We start from the raw sequence: 23,125 nt of genomic DNA on the forward strand, positions 1-23,125 counted from the left end.
CCACCCTCACGTCCCTGCGTCCAGTCCATCACCCAGGCCCACCTAGGTACAGCAGGTTACTGCAGGCTCCTGACTGCTGGTCCTCCCACTCCAGCCTGGCCTCACCTCTCTGAGCCCTGCTCCCCCAGCAGACTGGAACTTAAAGGCTGACTCATCCCCAGACATCACCCAGCATCCCCTGCATGGACAGACCCCAAGCGGGAGTTTCTAGACTTTGAAATCACACAGGCTTGGCACACAGTGAAGAAATGAACACATGGCTAAATAAACCAGGAAGTGCCGGCTTGCATTTGGTCATGAGGAAGCCACTCTTGGACTTTCCAGAGGTCCGTGCCACTGTGAGGACCTCATAACCCCACAGGAGGGGCTGCTGGGTTAACTGTGCCCGAGGTCAGGGTCCACACTGAGTCATCGTGTTCTACAGTCTCTAGGAGACCATAAGCCATGGGCAGAAGGGTGGCCACACCTATGGGAGGATGCACCACAGGACCAGGAGAAGACCTTTCCCCTCCCAGGCCTCAGTGGAACTCCTAAGACGGGAGGAGAAACTGAGTCCCCAGAGTCCACAGCTGCTGAAGCTGGTTCGGCTCTGCTGCCCCCTTGTGGCTGCTTCCTAACACTGCAGGCATGAGACTAGAGAGATCCCAGTCCTCCAGGGTTGAGTTCCTGCCCTTCCCTCTGCAGGAGAGGAAGTCCCACAGGCCTCAGGCCGGGCACAGGTGCCTCAGAGCCAGACAGAGGAGCCAAGGCAAGCCACCCAGGCCTCCTGGGACAAAGGCTCCCCAAAGACACGGAGGAAAGAGGAGGAGCCTGCAACCAGGGAGGCCTCCTGCAGGCCAGGGACTATAAACAGCTTCCAAACCTTTTCTCCCTGTAACCTTTGCCTACATGGGCACACACGGAAGTTCACACTGGATCAGATAAGGGAGGCGGTGCCGCCTGAGAGGGACTAGAGACAAGGGTATCCGAGGAAGGGAACCTTCAGAGAAGGTCAAGTGTCACATGCCTGTAAGGCTGCCACGGGCATCTGGGCACCAGGGAAACTCCCAAGGCCACTCTGCAGACGTCCCAGCAGGCCTGAGACCGGCATCCCCCAGACCCTGTTATTCCACCTATACAATAACAGCAAATACCCCCATTTTACAGCTGAGGAAACCCGCGCTCTGAGAAGGGAAGTTTCTCCCTAGACCATAGGCGTGGGAGGGTATGTGAGGCGGGACTCACATCACCCTGGTCAACAGCCACCCTGGGCCGCGCCTACAAGGGACCTTCCAAGCAGAGAAAGAACTCAGTCCATTTACAGACAACACAGAAATCAACAAAATCACCAGAAGAGCCTGAGTCCGGCCTCTCATAGGTACTCTGTGGCTCCCGGGGTCAGAAGTTTCCCAAGAAACATGGTCCTTTCCTCAAGTCCTTCCTAAGCCAGCGTGAAGGCCGAGAGAGGAAGGGACGGTCAGAGACACAGCCTGCAGTTGGGCAGTACGGTGGCGTGTATGCTGGGTGCCCGCAACAGGGCAAAGCCCCTCCTGGGTCACCTCCCCAGAGCCCACACCGGCCACGTGAAGCGGGGGTTCTCATCTCCCCGCTGTACGGACAGAGCACACATGTGTAAGGTGATCGCGGGCCCCCCAAGTCTGGAACCGGCTTGCTATAGCCTCCTGAGGTCCCTCACGGGGTGCATTTTCTCTGGCCTGGCTCCCTCAGGATTCACCTCCATTCTCAAACCAGCGCTGATAGACACAGCTTTCCCCCACGGGGAAAATCAAAGGTCGCAGACACCAAACTCAGAAATCTCACGGCTGTTGAAAAGACATAATGCTGTGACTCGAACCCAAGACTTTCATTGGCCAGCCGCTGAGTTACAGCCTCACCTAGCGCCCAAAACCCGAAAGCAGCGAGGGTCTCCCCAGCACCAGGTCTGGGAACCCAACTCTCAGCCGGTCACCCATTCACCAGGCGCCCATCCACCTGAACCCTCCACACGCATCCACAGAATCTTCCAACACAGACGACGCCTGCGGGTTCCCCGCCAGCCACTCACCACAAAGGGACCGCTCCTCTTGTCCTTGCAAAAGCTGTGACTTCGCCTGGGGACAGAGGCCACGGGGGACACCTTCCGGAGAGGCTGCTGGCCGTCCTGCAGACCTTCCCCCTGCTCCGGGTTCTGCAGAGGCACCTGAGATAGAGAACACAAGAAAGGAGTTTCAGTGGGAGCCTCTCATCGACGGGACAGGTGTGTCATAGCCCTTTCCGGGGATGAACACCAAACCACCAGAAACCCCCCACCATCATGGTCATAGGTAACATCCGGGTAGCAGGTCTTGGGCCCAAGTGGCCCCGCTTCACAGCTGTGTGACCTCCAGCAATCCCTTAACCTCTCTGACCTCAACCATACGGGAAGAAACAGTATCAACAGCTTCAAGGGGAAACAGAAATGAAGCCCTTGCTCAGAACCTGCGCAACACGGTCCAGCCACCAGGGGGCAGGTGTGCCTGGCTCGTGTGCCCGGCCCCCTGAGCCTCCGGCTTGCCAGCCCCTTCGTGGCCCAGGGCGATCCTGTGGTCCTAGCTTGAACATCTTTCCCAGCATCCAAACGCATGCCCTGAGAAACGGCAGGGAGAGGGAAAACCCAAGGGCACGGAGTCTGAATCCTGCCGTGTTTTCGTCCTGGCTACACACTGGGGAACCCATCACAGCCCAGCGAACCCGGGAGTCCAGGAGATGTTACATGCCGCACACGCTACACAGATAAGCCAGGAGGCCCAGAGAGGGCAGGTCCCTGGTTAACGACACACAGCATCAGGAAGGGAAAGGCTTGCTCCTAGGCCCTTTCCTCCCATCCCTGGTCCTGACTCTTCAGCCACCCCTCTAGCTTGCCGTCTCTTCCTGGCTACCTTCTCGCACCCCCTGAACACCCTAGTCCTGCCCTGAGCCTTCTCTTGGGCGTCCTTTCTGCTGGGTTTCTTTCCATGCCCCAGTGGTATTAGAAAAATCCCACCCACATTTCAGTTCAGCCTGCCGGTGCTGGGACCCAGTCTGGACGGCCAATCTAGACTACGGTGTCCAGAACCCCAGCACCCGATGAGAAGTGTAAACTACACTGAACCAGATGAGGAACTGGCCAAGAATTTCCAGGCTGATACACTTGTATCTGCCAACAGAGCCTTGGTCCTGAAGTTCACGGGCTCCCGGGGCAGCAGCGGACATGAAGGCGACTTACTGAAGGAAGCCCTGAGGGAGATCACACCTCCGACTCTTTTACCAGCCAAAAGTTAATTCACCATAAAATTAACTAAATTCCTGTACACCCCCCCCCCCAAAAAAAAAAGACAAAAACCAACAAAGCAAACTTCACACCCTGGTCCAAAACTAACTCAAAAGAGAACAGAGATCTTAACAGAGAAGCTGAAAGTAGAAAACTTAGATGGAAGTAAAGACACCGATCTCCACAGCCTTGTATTAGCCCCTGCTTTCTAAGCTACCACACAGAAAACACAGTAACAAAAGAGAAAAGGACTGGGTCAACCTGAAAAACGTGCGCTTAAAGGGCACCATGAAGAGAGGGAAGCATCCGCTCCCAGGAAGGAAGAGAGATTCTGCAGATCATCCGTCTTGTACTCACAACATATAAAGAGCAACGGCAACTCAACAACAAGGAAGCAACTCCGTGGAAAATGGAGTCATTACTCCACAGAATGATGCCAACAGCCAAGCACAAAAGCCACAGAGCTGCAGGAGCAGAGAGCCGCAGGAGCAGAGAGCCGCGGCCACCAAGTCCTCGGCCACCAAGTCCTCCGCTTGCCCAGAGGAAGGGCCGATGAGGAGGAGGACTTCCTGTGGGTGACCACATGGACTGTGTCTGCATGTGCTGCAGGCTGCTGCACTATGCCCTGGAATGGCAAAATTGTGACGCAGATGCATCTCGAGGTGGAAAGAACCCTGATGAAACACACCCTCCGCTGAGGTGCCCTGAGTCCCGAGGACAAGCCCACCTGTGCCGGGTGTCTCCGCCACAGCTCCCATCATCTCCCCAGGTCCTGGCTGGCCCAGTTCTCTCAGGTCACTCCCGTCCAGTCTGTTCCCCAACCTCCCGGTGCCCCCTTCCGTCTGCCAGGACCTGCCAGGCTCCAGGTGACCTCGCTCGCTCACTGGCTTCAGGCTGCTTGTACCTGTTCAGCCACCAGAAAGTTCTGTGGGCCCAACACAGCCACGCGAGCTTGAACGTGGCCAAGGCGACAGAGGAATTAGATCTGATCTCATTTAAACAAAATAACCCACAAACAGCACCTGCCACGCCACCTGAGAGGTGAGGAGCTTCAAATATGGGTTCTTCTCTCCCTCTGCTGCCATCCTCCTGCCTCAGCCACCAAAATACTGGTACAACAGGCATGCCTCACCACACCTGGCTAGAACATTCTTTTTTTTTTATAACTGAATAATATTCCACCATAAGGCTATGCCACATTTTGTCTTCCCAAGGACCTTTCCCGAGACGGGGTCACACACAGCCCAGGCTGGAACTCTGGACGACCGGGCACATGTCATCATGCCTGGCCAGCACGTCTATCACATGTGCTCTATGAACAGAGAGCAGGACATGAACACCGTGCACAGAAGCCCAGGCTCTAAAAAGCATCACATGACTTTTTAAATGTGCATTTATTATGACTGTGCGGGCGTGACACGAGAGGGCAGGAGCATGTGTACCACGGGCCCGGGTGGAGGTCGTGAGTCCGTTCTCTCCTCCTATCTTTACAAGGGTCACAAGGATCAAATCCAGGTCACCAGGCTTATAAGGAAGCACCTTTACCCTCTGAGTCACCTCACCAGCCCCTTTTTATTTTTACGTTTATTTTCAGGTTGGAGCTGGGGCCCTGGGGAAGTCAGAGCAGAGCTTTGGGCAGTCCGTTCTCACCTTCTATCAAGGGGAATTGAACGTGGGTCCTCCGGCTTGCCCACACCATATGGCTGTGGGGCCAGCAGCGTTCTCATCCCCACACCTAAGGGACCTTCCAAAGTTACCCAGGAGTCAGACCCCACCCTAGAGATTTCAGCCTAACTGGTCTGGGATGGGGCCGGGCCCGGGTGCCATGCTGGATTCTCTGCTTTGTAGCCAAGTGTCACCAAGTGTCAAAACCCTCTCTCCTACAGGCAGGGACGTGGGGGGGGGGGGGACAACGACACACAGACTAAGCATCCTTATCCCTATGGTCTCTGAAAGCAATCGTCAAAGAACTGGGAGGGCCTGTAAAAGAAGCCAAGCCATTCCTAGGGGTGGAGGGAAATGATGCTGCTGGGGAGGAGGGAGCTGGGGAGGAGGGAGCTGGGGACGGGGGAGCTGGGGTTCAGCATGTATCTCCTGAACGCATACCGTGGGCCAAATCAAACTACTAAAGTAAATGAAATACTATCACCTGGCCCGGGACAGAATTTTCATAAATGTTTGTTAAGTAAAAAAGAAGGAGTTGGGCTTGGCAGTGCAGGCCAGTAACCTCAACTACTGGAGGGGAGGGGAGGGGAGGGGAGGGGAGGGGAGGGGAGGGGAGGGGAGGGGAGGGGAGGGGAGGGGAGGGGAGGGAGAGAGGGGAAGGGAGGGCCCTGAGGCAGGAGCATTGCAAATTCAAGACTTGCTGGCAAAGGAATGAGTAAAGGCCAGCCTAAGGAATAGACTCATCCTGTGTCAAAATAAAAAAATAACTCACTGGTAGATGCTCACTCAGCGCACAGGGGGCCCCAGGCCCTGGGTTCAATCCCCAGTACCGCCAGGGAGGGAGAGAAAGAAACAGGGAGGGAGGGAGAAGGAGGGAGGGGGACCACTGTCCTTCTAATCAATCCTTTGGTGTCTGTCAGGGCTGCACAGGAAGACCCTCCCACCGTGAGAGAGCAGACACACTGTGACTGTGTCTAACAGCATTCCGAGTAGCCCACCAGAGTGGCGGAGCGTGGACACCGGAAGTCCTGTACAGTGACATGCTGAACCACTTCAGTCATTGTGAGGAGTGGCTGTGCTCCGAGCACCCTTTCTTAACCCTTGTGCTTGGGCCTATAGTCAAATATCTTTACCAACCACCCCAAAGTGTAAGAGTCCCCCAGAACGCTGGCATGTTTCAGACTAACTATATCCGCCATGTTCCCTCGCTCTCCAGCAGGGTGAAGTGGGACCTGGCTCACTCTGCAGGGGGCCACCCTGCTCCCTGGAGGGTTCTAAATGGAAGCTCTGACTTCTGCCTAAATGACAGTGACAACCCGTCCCCAGAGTGACAACAAAATGTCCCCAAAGGACTAGATCCCTTGCCTAGCAGCCATGGCCAAAGGTGTCCTAGGGGGCATGACTCACAGGCCAGGAGAGGCCATGCGGCTGCATGCATGGCTAGAACCCAGGGCCTCACGAATGTGCCAGGCAAGCGCTGCGCCACCCCCAGGCCTCTTTCTGCTTTTCATTTTGAAACAGGGTCTCGCTAAATCGCCAGGGCTGACTTTGAACTCCTTCTGCAGCCCAGTTGGACCTGAACTTCCGATTCCCCTGCCTCAGGTTCCTGGGTAGCTGGGGTTTATAGGTCTGTACCACAAGGCCTGGAAGGCGAAAGTTCTGTTGGGGGGACTCACTTCCTACACCCCACGTTCCCCTGATGGTTGAAATTTTGCCTACGCTCCCAAGAGAATTATGCCACCTTCGTGTATGTATGTGTTACGTGTGTATGTGGGGTGGGGCTGTGTGTTTGGCGCGTGTGTACACACCCATGGAATATTCCTTCCTCCTGAGACACACAGTGGAGTCCCGAGGCCACAAACATCCTTACCAGCTGCACTGAAGGAAACGCCCCGCTCTCCCTCTGCCCCTGTAAGGCTTGTTTATTTTAACGTTTTGAGCACCTCTGTGGCTTTTTGTCTTTACGCATTTGCTTGATTTTATTGTTTACGATCAAGAACCAGAGTGAGGCAGGCAAGCACAGGTAAGGGGCAGGATTTGAAGGACAGACCCTGACCCCCCGAAAAAAAAAAAAAACAAAGGCCTTCCGGCAGGAGAAAATCAGGAAGGGGGGAGAAGCAGGAAGCTGGCCTCTCCATCCCTCAGCCTTGAGAAAGCTGATCCCTGACAACCAGCCCTCCTGGGGCCTGGGCACTCAGGGCCGGCTTCCAGGGCCCCTCCACAGCCCTGGCTCTCCTGTTGCCAGTGGGACCTGAAGTGCTGGTGAGCGAGCTGAGCAAGTGTCACATTCCACAGCTCGTCCCCTCAGGCTGCTCCCACAGTAACAGAGGACCAGTGAGCTGGGTGAGCCCCTCACAGCAGCGTGTAGCCTGCCACAGCTCCCCACAGCAGGACTTCAAGGCGGAGGGGGTGGGGGCTGCCATCAGTCCTGAGCGGTGTGGGCACAGGGGGCCCCAGAGGCTGGTATGGAAAGTTCCACACATGGCACTTAGTAAGCCTGAGCTCTTGGGAGAGACACAGGTTTGAAGCCATATCCACCTCGCTCCTGACCATAACTCAGGAAGATCCTCAAGGCCTGGCCTCTACCCACATGCCTTAGAGGCCCCTTTGCGCAGCACCCCTGCCAGGCTAGACCCCTGGGTTCCTCTCCCACAGGTTTGGGGATGAGAAACTGTCTGCTGCTCTACTTTGAAAACAACGTGACCTGAAACTCCAGGATAATGTGGAAGGAAACGCTAGGAGGGAGCCAGCCACAGGAAATGAGTCTCTCTTCTTCAGAGAGGGCCAGCCTGTGACAGTTCTGTTAGAGGCTAGGCTGCTGCCTCCTGCTGAATCACTAAACAATGCCGTGTGGGGCTCACTCCAGCCTCCAGACCTCTGTCCCTGCTGTGACTATCCCAGCACACTCCCTTTGCCTGCTCACCCATCAGTGTCTCCTCAGGGACTGGCTGAATTCAATGCCTCCCTCCTCCAGGATGCCTTCCTGGGTCTCTCCTCCAGCACCTCATTGAGCATCATGTAACTTCCTGGCCCTGGGTTCCAGGTCCCCATGACTCAGCTAAGGGCTGCACTGGGCTCCAGACTTCCTGCCCGCTTAGACCACAGTGGCCATCATCTCATAGGCATCCGGCCAGATCTGGGCTCAAGCATCTTTGCCTTTTGCTGTGTGGCCTGTAATAGGTGGCCCAGTCTTTCTGTTTCCGTGTTTTGCATTATATTACCTACTTTACACCTGTAGCAGACCCCGACAGCTCCCTGAGACTCAGGATGTGAATTGGTGCAAAGCTGTCCTACTGTGCACAGAGACAGCCTTGCCGTCCAATCGGAACGGTGAAGCCTCACATTCAAAGCCCCAGATACAGGCGTAGAGGACAATGGGAAGAAGTAGAAAATCCACACTTCTGGCCCTCTGACCCTGGACCAGGTCAACTCACTTGTGTTACGGGCTCCCCGAGGTTCCCAGGGTACCAAGTCTCAGTTGCTCACACTGGCATCGAATTCCTCACCACCTTCCCAGTCCCCAGCCAGTCTCTCAGGTCACCACCTAAGACAGGCTCTGCCCCTGGGGGAACCCAAAGCCGGGGTGAGCCGTCTCATAAGACCCAGTGGGCTTCTCACAACCGTTCACTCACACGCCACAGGTCTTCCCAGAAGCTCACACAGTTGTTTCTGGCTCTGGTGAAGACAATGGGGAAAGCTGGAGCACCGAGCAGGTGCTCCACGATGCTCACACAAAACGTTCACGCTCGTCCCCATCCCAGGCAGAGTTTTGAACCCACAACCCGCGGCCAAGCAGACGGAGCAGGGGACTAGCTTGGGTGGGAGGGAATGACACTTTCTAACAAACCATCTTGTTTCTGAGGGAAATCCACCTGGAGACGTGGATTTCTCTGAGTAAATGATGTCACTTTCAACACTGTCACAGGACAAGATGGCCAGGGGCCGGGGCTGGGGCCGGGGCCGCGGCGGGCTAAGTACTAGCCCTGCCCAGTAAAAGAAGCAAAGTGGGGAGAAGATAAAGAAAGAGAAAACAGAAAACCTGAAGAGTCTGGAGGCAAGCACACCTTCCTGTCCTGGTGGTCTGCCTGAGTGCTCTGTTCCCACAGTCTCCACCACTCCCTAGAGTGGTGCCCTAGGTCTGCCTCCACCCAGTCACACAACTACACATAAAATCTGAGCTCGAGACCCTAGATACAGACGCTTAAACATTAAACATTAAAATGACAAAATTTAAAAAGCGCCCACGGACTCACCTTAGGACCATCCGGCTTCCTTGTCTCCTTCTGGCAGGGTCCTGCTGTGGCCTTGGGAGTCTGAGTGGGGAGACCCGGCTTCTCCCTGAGCTGTTCTCGTCTCCGCTGCCTGGCGTCCTGCATGACAGACAGGCCCTCCCGGACCCTGGCTGGTGGGCCCTTCTCTGAGCAGGCCCTCTTGATGTCCAGGGGTGACCAAGTACAGTCACGTGGGGGGGTTCCCCACTGCACCCCATTGCCCTCCACTCCCTGACCAGTGGACCTCTTTGGTGTCCCTTTCTTCCGGTCGGAGGGAGGTGACCTGGGGGAGATTCTGTCCCCGATGGCGATGCCCGGTTCCTGGGACTTGGCTGGGCCTTGTCTATACTTTGTCTCCTGGTGCTCACTGGAGGAGGGCTTGCTCTCAAACTCAGAGATGCCCGAGGACTTTCTCCTGGAGCCAGCGGGGACAGGGGAGGGACAGTTTTCCACAGGAGCCGAGTGTGGTGGTGCCCACAGTGGCAGACCGGACTTGGTGGTCATGGCTGCCCCTAGGGGCTCTGCTGGCTGTTTGCTGGGGCCAGGGGACGGGGGAGTTTTCACAGAGGCCCCTGCTTGTTTCCCAACACTGTCTGACCGGGGAGCTTCCTTCAGGCTCCTCCGCCCCCACTCCGCCTCCTTGGGCCAACCTGATCTCTCCTGAGGGGAGCCACTGGGCTCGGCAGGACTGTCCCTCTGCTCCTGGGCCTTGCTGGGGACTCTGTTTGACTGCTCTTTGTACTCGGCCATCAGGGCATCAATGTCAAGGACACCAGACCTGTAGCCATCTCTCATCTTCCCTGGGAAAGTCTCGCTGATCACTTCTGTCCTCCTTCTGACCAGGAGACTTTTGGGGCGCCTCAGGACCGGGGAAGTCTGTGGGGCGTCCATGCCTGAGGATGCCCTGATCCTGCTGTCCTTCCAAGTGCCTTCTTCTGACCCTCGATGAAGCCACAGAGCGTCCACATCAACGACTCTGTCCCTGGAAGGATCCAGCCTCCTGTCCTCGGCAGACGATGCCTGATCCGTGGCCTTCGGGTGTTTTGAAAGGCTCTTTACTTCTTCGTATTCTCTCCCCTTAGTCCAGCCCTTACTGCTGGCCGGAGCCCGTGGCTCTTCATGGCTAGGAGAAGCCAGAGTAGACACAAAAGAACGAGGTGACAGAGGGGGAGCCGATCTTCTAGAAGGTTCCGACACATTTTCCGGCCCTGGCTTAACAATACTCTTGGCCTTCTGAATGTCAGGAATCTGATAGGTCACCGCAAAGAAAGTTGCGCTGGGTTCAGCAGACGGCCCCGGCTTCTCCACCGGAGAAGCCCTACTGTGTGAGGCACCTGGAGTCACCTCCCGAGTTTGTGCCTGGAGGTGGGACAATGGAGGTCTCGTTAAGGCACAGGTTGGGGAGGTCACATCATCTGCAGGTCTCTGCTGCCTTCTGGAGGTGCTCTCTGGCGTGAGCAGGCTGAACGCATCAAACTTTACATCGTGGGGCAGAGTCCGCCGTCTCCACCTGTCCATCCTCGGCTCCGAAGGGTTGGACCTCCGCATTCTGACTTCAGGCTGGAATGCCTGGGCCAGCCTCGGGCTATCCTCACCGCTGCCGACTGTGAGGGGACCTTTCTGCAGAGGCAATGAGTTGGGCCTCGCTTGTACTTGGGAGTCACCGGGCTCCACGGTGGCCCTGGGTGGAGGATGTGAAGAGCCATCCCAGGATGGACCCCTTTGGGGAGCACTGAGATCTTTGCCGGCCGCGGAGGTGCTCTGCCAGCTGGCCACCACTCCTCCCGTCCATTTGGATGACGGGCAGCTGCTCCCACACCCATCCCTTGGCTGTTGACCTTCAAGCTTTGGCCCACTGGCCTCCTGACCCCGAGCTTCCCATATTGAACTTGCCCTCTGCACGGCACCCCCATGAGCCCGCAGAGCACACTCCACGTGAGTAGGGTCGACCTCCTGGGACAGCTGCCGGCCCTGCAGCGAGAGCCGGGGTCTGCCACTGCGCAGCGTCACCGCCTTCTCCTCGGGCACCCTGGAAACAGCTTCGCTGTGCGCCCGCTCCCCGGAGGTGTGCACAATGTCATACTTGGGCTGGATCCTCTGGGACACAGGGGGGCTTTCTAGATGCCTCAGGACAGAGTGACTGCTGTGCCCTTCTCCCACGGGGTGTGGTGTCTCAGGGACAGAGGTGGGATGCTGTCTCGGCTCCACCTCCACAAGGACAGCTCGTCCCAGCATCCCCGGGTCGGCATGGTCGGACCACCTGGAGCTGTCTCTCTTGTTTATCACCCCTGGAGGGTCCTTCCCCAGCCAATAGCCTTTCTCAGGCCTGGGTTTGGGATCCGGGACGCCAGTCACATCATGAGAGGGTGCAGGCGAGAGACAATGGCCTGCCTGGTCAACCACGGTGTGTCTCTCCACGTGATGCTCAAACACTGTGGCCCACACCTTCTGGAAGCTTCCATCATCCTCTGGACTGACTTCAGAAGGACCCGGGTCTCCTGTTGAGTGTGCACGCCGACACCTGTCAGGGTCCTGGTCAGAAGCATCTTTGGGTTCTGTCTGCCTGGACTTCTGGGGCACCCCAGGCTTCCAGGGACTTTTTGCGGCGGGGGCTCCATCCAAACCACGCCCTTCCTTAGGCTGAAAAATAACCCAAGACAGCATGAGGATTTGAAACGGACAGGAAGTGGAGAGGCGAACGAAGTGGCCGCCCTGTTAAAGGAGCAAGGTGCCTTCCAGACGGCTCAACCCGGAGAGACACCTGCCACCTGGCCTGGTGACCCGAGTTCTGTCCCTAGAGCCAAAGCTGGGAGAGCGGACTCCGCAAAGGAGCATCTGACCACACGCAGTAGCACGAGTATCCCCCTCCACACCGTAACAAAAACAAGTCAAATTTTGTTTAATTAAGAAACAGCAAGACACTATAAAATGTATGTGTTGTGGGGACACACTCACATGTGCACACACGTGCACACACACGCATGGAGACCAAAGGTCAAGGGCAGTGACTTCCCCAGGTGTCGACCTCATTTAACAGGCTCTCTCACTGAACTCGGGGCTCACCGACTCAGCCAGGCTGGCCAGCCAACAAGCCCCAGGGATCTCTCTGCCTCCAGAGCCTCAGCTCTAGAATTGCAGGTGTACTGCTGCACTCAGCTTTTTCACGGTTGTGGGATTCGAACTCGGGTCCCCAGGAGCGCACAGCAAACACTGCATCCGCTGAGCCATCTCCCAACCTTAAGATACTAAAGGCTGAAGAGTGTGGGTGGGGTAGACAAACGGGTGTCTCAGACACTGCGGGGACAATGGAGGGGGTGACTTAGATGATGATGCCCGTTATTGTCACTGGCTGATTCGGGTTTTGCTAAGTATCCCTGGCTGCACCATCATGCTTCCCATTTTGTTATTCTAACACAATTTTTAAAAAAAATCAGCGGGGGCTGGAGAGATGGCTCAGAGGTTAAGAGCACTGCCTGTTCTTCCAGAGGTCCTGAGTTCAATTCCCAGCAACCACATGGTGGCTCACAACCATCTATAAGGTGATCTGGTGCCCTCTTCTGGCGTTCAGGCATGCATGCAGATAGAACACTGTATACATAAATAAATAAATCTTTAAAAAAAAATAAAAATAAAAAAAATAAAAAAAATAAAAATAAAAATAAAAATAAAAAAAATCAGCAAACAGTATCTCTTATAGAGATGATCCCTGGTTGTATGTAGCGTATTAGCTTTTTCTTTCTTGAGGTTTTTTTTTTGGGGGGGGGGGTTGAGACAGGGTTTCTCTGTGTCATTTTGGAGCCTGTCCTGGATCTTGCTCTGTAGCCCAGGCTGGCCTCTAACTCACAGAGATCCGCCTGGCTCTGCCTCCCGAGTGCTGGGATTAAAGGTATGTGCCACCACCATCCAGCTCTTGAGTGTTTTTGAATAGTCAACATTTACAGAGAAACTGAGCGACCCTCAAGCCAAGTCCTGAGATTTAAAGACAGTCCGTACGAGTCCTAGCCACTGAGACCCTTGCTGTACTGCTGCGGCCTCTGTGGTCCCATCAAGGCGGTCATCACTGGCCTTCTGAGGCAGCTTCTTTCCTTGGGGACTCACTGAGAGGGATACAGAGAGCCTCAGAGAAGCTCTCGGTCTATTACTCAGAGACAGCAGACGTCCCTTTGACACAGCTGCATGGCCCAGCCAGGCCACTCCTGGCCATTGACCCGAGAGAAAAAAAAAGCAAATTGGGCTAGGGATGCGGATCAGTTAGCAGAGTCCCTGCCAAGACCCACAAAGCCCCGGGCTCTGTGTCCAGCAAGGCACACACCTGGGTATGGTGACGCACACCTGTGATCCTAGCCCTCAAGAGCTAGGGGCTCTCAAGAAATACAAGGTCTCAGCTACAGCCAGGTTGAGGTCAGCCTGAGCTACAGGAGACCACATCTCAGAGGGGGCGGGGAAGGAGAGGGAGAAACTTACAGACGTGTTCATTAATGTCCACAGCAGCTTCATTTCTTTTTGTTTGTTTGTTTTGGTGTGTGTGTGTGTGTGTAAGCTGGCCTGGAACTCACAACCCTCCTGCCTCAGCCTCCTGGGCACTGGGCTAACAGACAGGTACCACATCACACCCCGGCATAGCTTCATTTCTAATGGCTCAAACTGAAAACCATTCCAGTGCCAGCCAAAGAGGAGGATAGCAAAGCAGCCCGCTGTGGTCCCGCCTCTGGGACAGAACACAACCCAGTGATTAAAAACTACGACGACCTGACCACTCTGGGAGCCATGATTCTGAGTGAAGAGGCCAGTCCCGAGTAAACAAGTACATGACTATAACCGGCCCAAGGGGTCTGAAAGTCTGAGACACAGAAAAGAGTCTCTATGGAGAGAAAGTTGATGGAAGGAGGCTGCTTGGGGAAGGGCAGGCCGGAGGCATCGGAGAGGCAGGGGTGGGGTCTGGGGGTGCTGTAGATGTTTGCCAACCCTGTGTGGCAACGGCTGCCTGGGAGGGCACAGCTGGAAGCTGGTCCACTCGGGCACCTTAAATCCACATTCTTTATGTCTGTCTGTCAACTGTACTTCTGTAAAGATGTGTCAAAAAAAAAAAAAATGTAAGACCAGAGAGCGCGTTGACCACAAACCAGTTACGTGAGCACGTGACTGGGAGCTCTTTCCTACGAGCCAGAGCGAAGAGAACTGGTTTTTGGTACCTGGACCGCTTCCGTGACTGGGTGCCGAGCCAAGGGGAAGAGAAAGACTGTGAGAGGAGGGAATTCGAGAAGTTTCTCCCAAGTTTTTGTGTTTTTTCGAGACAAGATCTCACTGTGTCACCCTGGCTGGCCTCAAACACGCAGAGATCCACCACCCTCTGCCTCCCGAGGGCTTGGAGAAAGCCATTTAAGACGATGCTCCCTCTAACTTTTTGCCCAGAAAAAATAAAATAAAATAAATGCCTGACAGCCACTTCCATGCATAACCTTTGACCCCCAGGAAGTCACAAGCCATCAGGTCAGGGACTTTAACGTGCCAGCGGCAGGGCTGACAGGGTTCTGACGTTCTTTCCCCTGGACCTGGCACGTCACAAGCTTCTCCTAGCCGAGATGGTGAATGGCACACTTACCTTTTCTCTCCTTTCTCCGGGGAGCTCACCACCCAGCAGAGCACACTTCTCATACCCGACCTCACTGCTCGAAGGCGACCGTGAGAACCTGGGACAAAGACGGGAGTTACACAGAGCAGAGTGACATGTCCTGACTCCCCGAAGCCCACACCGTCCTCGGCTTGGGGCCCAGGAAGGCATAAGCCTGGCCACCTGCCCAACTTCCTCTGAGAAAGGACATGTCATTTATAGTCACAGAAGGCACAGGGACCTGGCGGGAAGGGCGTCGTACCTTAAGCAGAGCATGTCTGCGTAGAAAGAACCCGCCACCGGGGAGAAGAAGCAGGTACCTGGGTGCTGCTCCCAGCTCCACTCCTTGTGGGAGCCCGGGTGGCCTGTGGCCTCACCTGAGCCTCCATTTCCTCATCTATAAAGCAGGGATAATTAACGCCTACCACCCTCTTTTATAGGGCAGACATAAGAGGCAAGCCATGACCCTAATAACTCTGTGAAGGCGTGTAGGGAAGACTGAAGAAGCCCCAGGCGGGATAATTACTGGTTCTCCTTAGTGACTGTGGGCACAACACGCACCCACCGCTGAGGAGCACCCACGAGACCTGAGACCCAAGACCCGGGGGCGGTGGGTCGTCATGTTAAGGAGACACAGGCTTGCTTCTGCCTCTCAGTATGCCTACTCAATCTCCCTCTGTGGGCCTCAGTTTCCCTACTTACAAAGGGATCGGAGGAGGGGATTCGAATCTTTCCATCCCTACCATGCTTTTATAGCACATGCCTGAACATGAGGCACGAAGTGTCTATACAGTGTTTAGGGTTCAGGGCTGGGGGTTTGGGAATAAAGAGAAAGAAGAAAAGAAAAAAGAGAGAATGGGGGTGGGTGGGTTTCCAAAACATTTGAACTTGATCCCCACCAGGCAATCCATACTGCTGGGAGGCCATGAGTGTTCCTAATCTCAGAGACTCAGTTTCCCCGTCTGTCACATAATCACACGGCTCCTTCCAGGCACCCGGACAGCACAGTGAGAACATGGGCATCTCTGCTGTTTTAACTTGGGAATGAGTATCTTTTCCACAATCTCCCAACATACAATCCCTCTCAGTGAACCGGTATGCCTGGGGCGGGGTGTGAGACGGCTCCGCGGGTAAAGGCATTTGCTGCGTGAGTCCGACGACCTGGGTTTGGTTCTCTGGACCCTTAGAATTAACGCTGGCCCCTGGCTGCACCAGCTCCCAGGGCCTTGAGTCCACCCTGGTGGAAGCATGCAGGCAGTGAGCAGGGCACCGAGGAGAGGGGGTGGATCGTGCCTGGTGACATCTCCCTGCCGCGGCCACAGTGGAAAACAGCAAGGCTGGAGGCCTGGGAGGTGTGGCGCACCAAGTGTGGGCCTTAACCTGAGCTGCGGGCTCTGTGCTCCGAGGGCTCCTCCATGGAGGACGCTGCCCACATTCTTTCTAGAGTTTCTTCTCCCTATCTTTGAGGAAGGTCCTGGTGGGACTCTGGTTCTAATTTCAGCTCTATGGAGTTAGAATCGAGAGGACAGGGAGTTCAGGGTCATCCTAAGCTACTTAGAGAATCTGAGATAGCCTGGGCTACATTAGACAGTGGCCCTGGTCATCTAGGCTCTGTTGTTTTGTTTTTTTTTTAATACAACCATGGAGGCAGAGGCCTAATTCTCTCTCTCTCTCTCTCTCTCTCTCTCTCTCTCTCTCTCTCTCTCTCTCTCTCTCTCTCTCTGTGTGTGTGTGTGTGTGTGTATGTGTGTGTGTGTGTGTGTGTGTGTGTGTGAGAGAGAGAGAGAGAGAGAGAGAGAGAGAGAGAGAGAGAGAGAGAGAGAGAGAGCGAGCGCGATGCTGGGGACAGAACCCAGGACCTTGCATGTGCTGAGTGTGTACTCTGCCACTGAGGCACACACCAACCGTGCTCTAATCTACAAGGACAGTCTGACCCTGGGGGCAGCTTAGCCACAGAACCAGGCTGCACTGGAACTGATCAAGACTCCCCAGCTCTGGCTTCACCACAGCGTCTCGCCTTCTCACACACACCTGTGAAACAGGAACCTCATTTCCCACTGTGCTCCTACGGTGAGTACCAACTGAGCCCAGCGCTAGGGATGTCCCACCCTCATCTACGTGCCTTGTCTGAGAGGCATCCTTACCGTCACCTCCCCTCAGGGCAATGGGTGGGGTATTTGTGTAGGTGTTGGGCTAGCCTTGGGTTTGTGTGTAAGTGTTGGGCTAGCCTTGGGTTTGTGTGTAGGTGTGGGGCTAGCCTTGGGCTTGTGTGTAGGTGCTGGGCTAGCCTTGGGTTTGTGTGTAAGTGTTGGGCTAGCCTTGGGTTTGTGTGTAGGTGTGGGGCTAGCCTTGGGCTTGTGTGTAGGTGCTGGGCTAGCCTTGGGTTTGTGTGTAGGTGTTGGGCTAGCCTTGGGTTTGTGTGTAGGTGTTGGGCTAGCCTTGGGCTTGTGTGTGTAGGTGTTGGGCTAGCCTTGGTCTTGTGTGTGTAAGTGTTGGGCTAGCCTTGGGCTTGTGTGTGTAGGTGTTGGGCTAGCCTTGGGCTTGTGTGTGTAGGTGTTGGGCTAGCCTTGGGCTTGTGTGTGTAGGTGTTGGGCTAGCCTTGAGCTCTCCAGTGGGTGTTGAGGAAGCCTGAGGTTGACGAGGTTCTGGGATGTGTCCACTTACGGTTTGGTCAGATCCATAGACAATGGCCGCGCCTGGGACGTCCTTCTCCTGACCTCTGGCTTCGCCCCTGTGCTTTCCACAGTCCAGCCTTTGATCCGAGCCTGAACACTCACACCAGCTCTCTCAGGCTCTGGCACTGTGGATGGGGACTCAGGGGTCACAGGGGAGGGCTCAGACACCACTGCCAAGGCCACAGCGCTCTCTTCCTCAAACAGACTGAGGCGCTTCCTGATGCTCCCTACAGACTTCCTCTCTGTCCCTGCAGGAGCCTCCTGGTCAGATCCTCCAGCCTTGACCTCGGCCAGCCCCAGGCCTCTTCCTGGCCTGGGCAAAGGGGATTCTGGCACCTTCTCTGACTGCTGGTCTGGCCTTTCCTCTTCCTGGGGACTCTGATCATCTCCAGGGATGGCCCTGGCCCTTGGAGTCCTGGGACTGTCTGTATCTGCCTGCTTAAGAATGGCCTTCTCCCTCCGTGCATGGAGCTTCTTGGCCACCTCCTGGAAGTCTGAGTCAGGGTCCTGAGGGGTGGCGTCCATGCGGGCAGGGCCCTCTGCATCACCCTTGGGTTCCAGGCTGGTCTTGGTCTTCTCCGGGCCCTGGCTCTCTGCAGAATTCTGCTCACCGCCCACCTTCCTCAGCAACATCTCTCTGTTCTCGAACACAGCAGTCAGGTCCACAGACAGAGGCCTGGGTTTCCTCACCCACGTCTTCTCCGGAGGTGTAGGGGGGACTTTGCCCGTGACTGCCACTCCACCTGGGCCTGGCTTCGGGGGCTGCAGGTACTCGCTGAACACTGCTGACATGGGCCGTCTCTTCAGGTGGGGCTTGGCCTCTGGGGCCTGGCCAGCGGGGTCCTCCACACTGTGGGCCTTTGGCAAAGGTTGGGCTCGGCCTGCCTCCTCCTGGGACACAGGAGACCCAGCGTCCTGTGACAGGGAGGTGGGTCGGGGCAGAGTCACCGGGGGCTTTCGAGCGGGGAGGGCAGGCTTGGTGGCCACCTCAGGCCTGGCACTTAAGGGAGATGCCTGGGCTGCCCGGGAACTGGCCTCCCGGCTCCCCTCACTGGTTCCTTTGCCCAGGCTGGGTCCGGCTTTGGTTGTTTCAAAGATGCCCATGGTGCTGGGGCCAGCCCTCAGGAACGTGGCCTTGTTAGGTACAGACGGGCCATTCGGCAGGGTCTCCCCTCTGTCTGCCTCCTGGCCGGCTAAGCTCGGCATCCTCTTAACCACGTCCTCTTTAGCTTCCTTCTTGTCAGCCTCAGTCGAAGGACGGGACTGGGTGGCACCAGGCCACGAAGATGTGGCAGGAGCCTTCTTCTCAGGGACCTGCTCCTTAAGGAAAGGCTTGGGAGCAAGGGGCAGAGGGAACAGGTGGGTCCGTAGGGGGCTTTTCGCTCTTAGGATCCTAGTGGAGGGAGCCCCAGAGGCATCCCCAGTCTGGCAAAAGTAGGTCCTCTTCAGGGCTTCCTCCCTGCTGATGTCACCGAGGCCCGGCCCCGCCCTCAGGGATGCGATGGAGCCAACTTCGACCCGCGTCACCATGGTTACGGATGTAGCTCCATGAGGATTAAGCACATCAGAAATGAAGAAGCGACTGCTTAAAAAAAAAAAAAAAAAAAAAAATTAAAACAGTAAATTTAGTAAAGAGTATTTGTGGGACTCAGGGGGAGGGTCTGGGGGGAGGAGACTGAGAGACCTTAGTCCCAGAGCCCCAGATTCTGAGCTCACTGGGCAAGCTCCAGATGCACTGCCACCTTGCTGGGCCCTGGAAAGGCACAGACCGCAACCTCCTGTTCAGAGGGGTCAGGCAGAGCCCTGCAGTCTGAGGCCTTGCCTGGCTCAGCCGGTCTCGGGGCCAGCTCCAGTGGACCCAGCACGAGCCTGGGCTGAGCACCTACCCAGCCCAGAGAGGGTAAGTAACCACCCTCAGCTCACACAGCCATGCAAGCAGGAGGCCCTGGAATCACACCTGGGAAGTGGCCATGGAGCCCTGCCAGCTGCCCTTCCCCCATCTCCCCACTGCATGCCAATAAAAGCCAAGCCTCGGGTTTTATCTTGTCTCGTTGTTTTATTTTCCCTAGACCTACTGTTGTCTGTTTGCTGTTGGTTTGGCTGTTGGACAACTGTTTGTGCCGGCTTCCTTGTTTGTTTTGGTTCTGCAGAGGTGAGAACGGAACCCAGGGCTTCATACATGCTGCACATGCTCCACGCTGAGCCAGACCCAGCCCCTTACAGTCTTAACAAGATGGGTGATGGCTGGGATGAGGGCTCATTGTGAGAGGCCTAGCTGTGCCAGTGCATCTGGTACTCTCCATGTACCTGTCCACTCTGCAGGCCGGTCTCACTTCCCAGTGGCCAGGACGCCCCTGGCCTGACTTGCTCAGCTTTGAGATCTGCTCTCAAAAGCAGGACATCCTTGCCCCCCCCCCCTGCCCCCGAATCCTCCAGCAGCTCAGAGAGGTGGGAATGATGGACTTTTGTGTTTCCTGGAGTGGAAGAAAATGGGCCCAGAGAAGTCCCCAACTGGTTTCACTCAGCTAGAACCAGACCTCCCAACCTGGCCCATTACGCCCTGTCTTTGTTTTGTTTGTTTGTTGGTTTGTTTGTTTGTTTTGAGACAGGGTCTCAGGTAGCCAGAGCTGACCTGGAATTCCCTACCTAGCCAAGAATGACCTTGGGCTCCTGCGCCTCCCGCCTCCACCACCAGGTGCTGTGATTACAGGTGTGTGACACTCCACTGGGCTTCAGCCCTGCCTCTTTAAAACCCAGCTTTTTATTTCTTTCCAATCCTAAAAAGCATCCTGTGAGTCTCTCTGCTCTTGACTCACCCTGCTTCGGCTATGACAGCCATCCCTTCCTAAGTGCCCCAGAGATGGCCCAGCCCTCCAGGTGCTGACAAGGGAGACAGTGTCCCGATGAACCAGGGACCTCCCAGGCCTTGTGCGGCTCCTTCATGGCAAGAGGTGAAGGCAGACGGATGGATTTTGGCATTTTTCTCTTTGTCACACACCCCATGGGCTAACATATTCCAGTTCCCAAACGGTGAACATTGTCTCCACTCAGCTGGGGGCAGCATGGAGATTTGGGAGACCCAGGAGCCTGACAAACAGTCCCCAGACAGAGCTCTACAGTCCCCATTCCCACCCCAAACCAGGGATGCTCACTTCAGAGTCACGGTGGTCTCTCAATGTACAGCTCACACCCAGCCAGGACCTGGGACACTGACAGTGCACAAAGGACAGACAGAAAACTCCCCGGCAACCTCACCTTCCAAACACCCAGCCCCCAGCTCAGCACCCACTTACCCATGCTGTCAGGTCCCAGGCGAGGGACACAGGTCCACCGGGGAGTGCCAGCAGGGTCACAGTTCATGGTGAAGGGGCCGTCTACTCACGCCCATGGCGGAAGCGGCAGGGAGAAGAAGGCTGTGCCCACAGGCTGTCTCTGCAGGGCTGGGGAGACACAGAAAGACAGCTTGGTTCCGGAGTTCCTTCCGCACAGACGGTGCAAAAGCGTTCGGGTTCCAACTACATCCGCTGGCGTCTCCTCCAGCTCTGAGACTCACACTGCTTTCAGCTTTATGTATTCACGCACAGTGTGCACAGAGTGCTGGGTCCACGCAGGTGCTCAGTAAATACCTCCCCTACTCGTCAGACACATATTTACTTGAGCACCTACTGTGTGCACTAAAATGAACTAGAGACCCCCTACAACCATGGAACTCATAGTTTTGTGTGTGACACACTCACGCACACACATTCATGAACATACATTCATGCATGAACACATACTCATATATTCATTCACCTACTCATACACCCACCCACACACCCACACACCGACACACTCATATACACACTCATTAATGAACACATATACTCATTCACATACTCATACATCCCACACACACTGATACACTCATGCACACACACTGACACACTTATGCACACACATTCATGAATACACACTCATGCATGAACACATACTCATACAGTCACGCACACACACACTGGCACCCTCATGCACACACTCATTAATGAACACATAGACTCATTCACATACTCATACCCCCACACACACTGACACACTCATGCATGAACACTCACACACTCATGCACACACAGCAGCTGTAACACTGCATAGGAAGAGCAGAGGTCTATAATAGGATGGGGAGCCTATGACTAGGGGTGGGGGTGGATGGGGTCCCACTAACCCAAAGACTGGTGCCAATGTTCTCAACCTGCAGGAGGTAGCTGCTAAACACTCAAGGTTTAGCACTACAGCCATGCATGGCAGCACCCGCCTGCCATCCCAGTATTTGGGGAAGTGGAGACAAAAGGATCAGGAATGTACAGCCAGCCAGACTACAGCAGAGACCCTTTCTCAGCATCTACACACTGAAGCCCTTGGAAGCTCTCAGAAGCCTCCTCAGGGCCTTTGCACATGCTGGGCCGTATCTTTGGGATATGCCTCTTGCTCACACACAGAGGCAAACCTTGAGCCCACCCCTTGGGCTGCATTGCAGACATGCCTGGCCCCACGTGTGTGCTTGCAGAGCACTACAGACACTGGGAAGTCCACAGGACTTGCTGCTGGACAGCCACATTGACTAGGACATGATCCTCACTCTACATTCAGTAGCAAGCTCCCAGGGCACCCCATCCCCTGCACAATGGTTGGTCACAAAACAGCATGTAGTGGATAGCCATTGGATACATAAATAGTTGCTGAATAAATGAATAAAGGAAAGGAGATAGTCTTCTGACCCCCGATCCCCACTATTCTAAGAGGACAGCTAAGTCCCAATCCGGGTTCTTGCAGCAGTTGGGGCCTTGGAGTCCCAGTGCTCACTGAACACTCACCAACTCATCAAGAGCCCATGGGCGCCCTCCCTAGGGTGGACACTGCATACACCTACAGTGACCACAGCCCTCTCATAGCCGTGGCGGCATGACAAGGCTCATGTGGACACAATGTGCCTCTTCATGGTTTTAAGAGGAAGAATGTCACCAGGGCAGCCAATGGCACACAAATGTCAGCCACTGGGGGAGCCCTAAGCCAGCCCCGGAGGCCACAATGCCGTCACCATCTCCAGTTCACACACACACTTGCACCAAGGAACAATGACTTGGTGAACAGATCCATGAGCCAAAGAACTTTTGAAACCATGGTAGGGGGGGTGCCTAAATCATCACGCCCAACCCTAGAAGCCCGGGATTCTCTGGTTTTTCACTGGACCTGTTGTCAATGGCAAGGAGCCCATTGAGATGCTTTTAAACCCAGCTCCAAACGCATCGCATATGCTACGCCCAATTTGAGATGGCAGTCTCTTCCAGAACACAACCGAAGCAGGCCCACTCACACCAAACCAGCTGCTATTTATTCCTGGGGTTGTCTCGCTCACTCCGTGGAAGCGCAGAACTGACACACGCCATGAGTAAAGCCAGGTAGCTAAGAGGTCCTTAGAAGGAGGCCCACAGCCCTGCTCCCTGGAGAGGACATTAGCCAGTCCCTTCGTGGCTCTTCCCGCAGTGATGGGTTTTGCTCAGGGTGGCTTTGCAGATTCCGGGGTCGAGGTCATGTGGTCGTGCGTGTGTGTGTGTGTGTGTGTGTGTGTGTGTGTGTGTGTGTGTGTGTGCGCGTGCGC

General features: G+C 55.4%; 1 protein-coding gene across 1 annotated transcript in view; it reads right to left on the bottom strand.

Moving 5' to 3' along the window:
• Kiaa1671 (KIAA1671 ortholog) overlaps positions 1–19,067 on the bottom strand; it is a 106,408-nt gene extending 87,341 nt beyond the window's left edge. The window contains exons 1-4 of the mRNA XM_059249389.1: positions 17,480–19,067; positions 14,807–14,894; positions 9,187–11,844; positions 2,045–2,179 (exon numbers count right to left, since the gene is read on the bottom strand). Of these exons, the coding sequence (XP_059105372.1) occupies positions 2,045–2,179; positions 9,187–11,844; positions 14,807–14,894; positions 17,480–19,020 (4,422 nt within the window). The 5' untranslated portion in view covers positions 19,021–19,067. The remainder of the gene's footprint in view (positions 1–2,044; positions 2,180–9,186; positions 11,845–14,806; positions 14,895–17,479) is intronic.
• Between the last annotated feature and the right edge of the window lie 4,058 nt (positions 19,068–23,125).

This window comes from Peromyscus eremicus, chromosome 23 (genome assembly GCF_949786415.1).
Source record: "Peromyscus eremicus chromosome 23, PerEre_H2_v1, whole genome shotgun sequence".
Classification (NCBI taxonomy): domain Eukaryota; kingdom Metazoa; phylum Chordata; class Mammalia; order Rodentia; family Cricetidae; genus Peromyscus; species Peromyscus eremicus.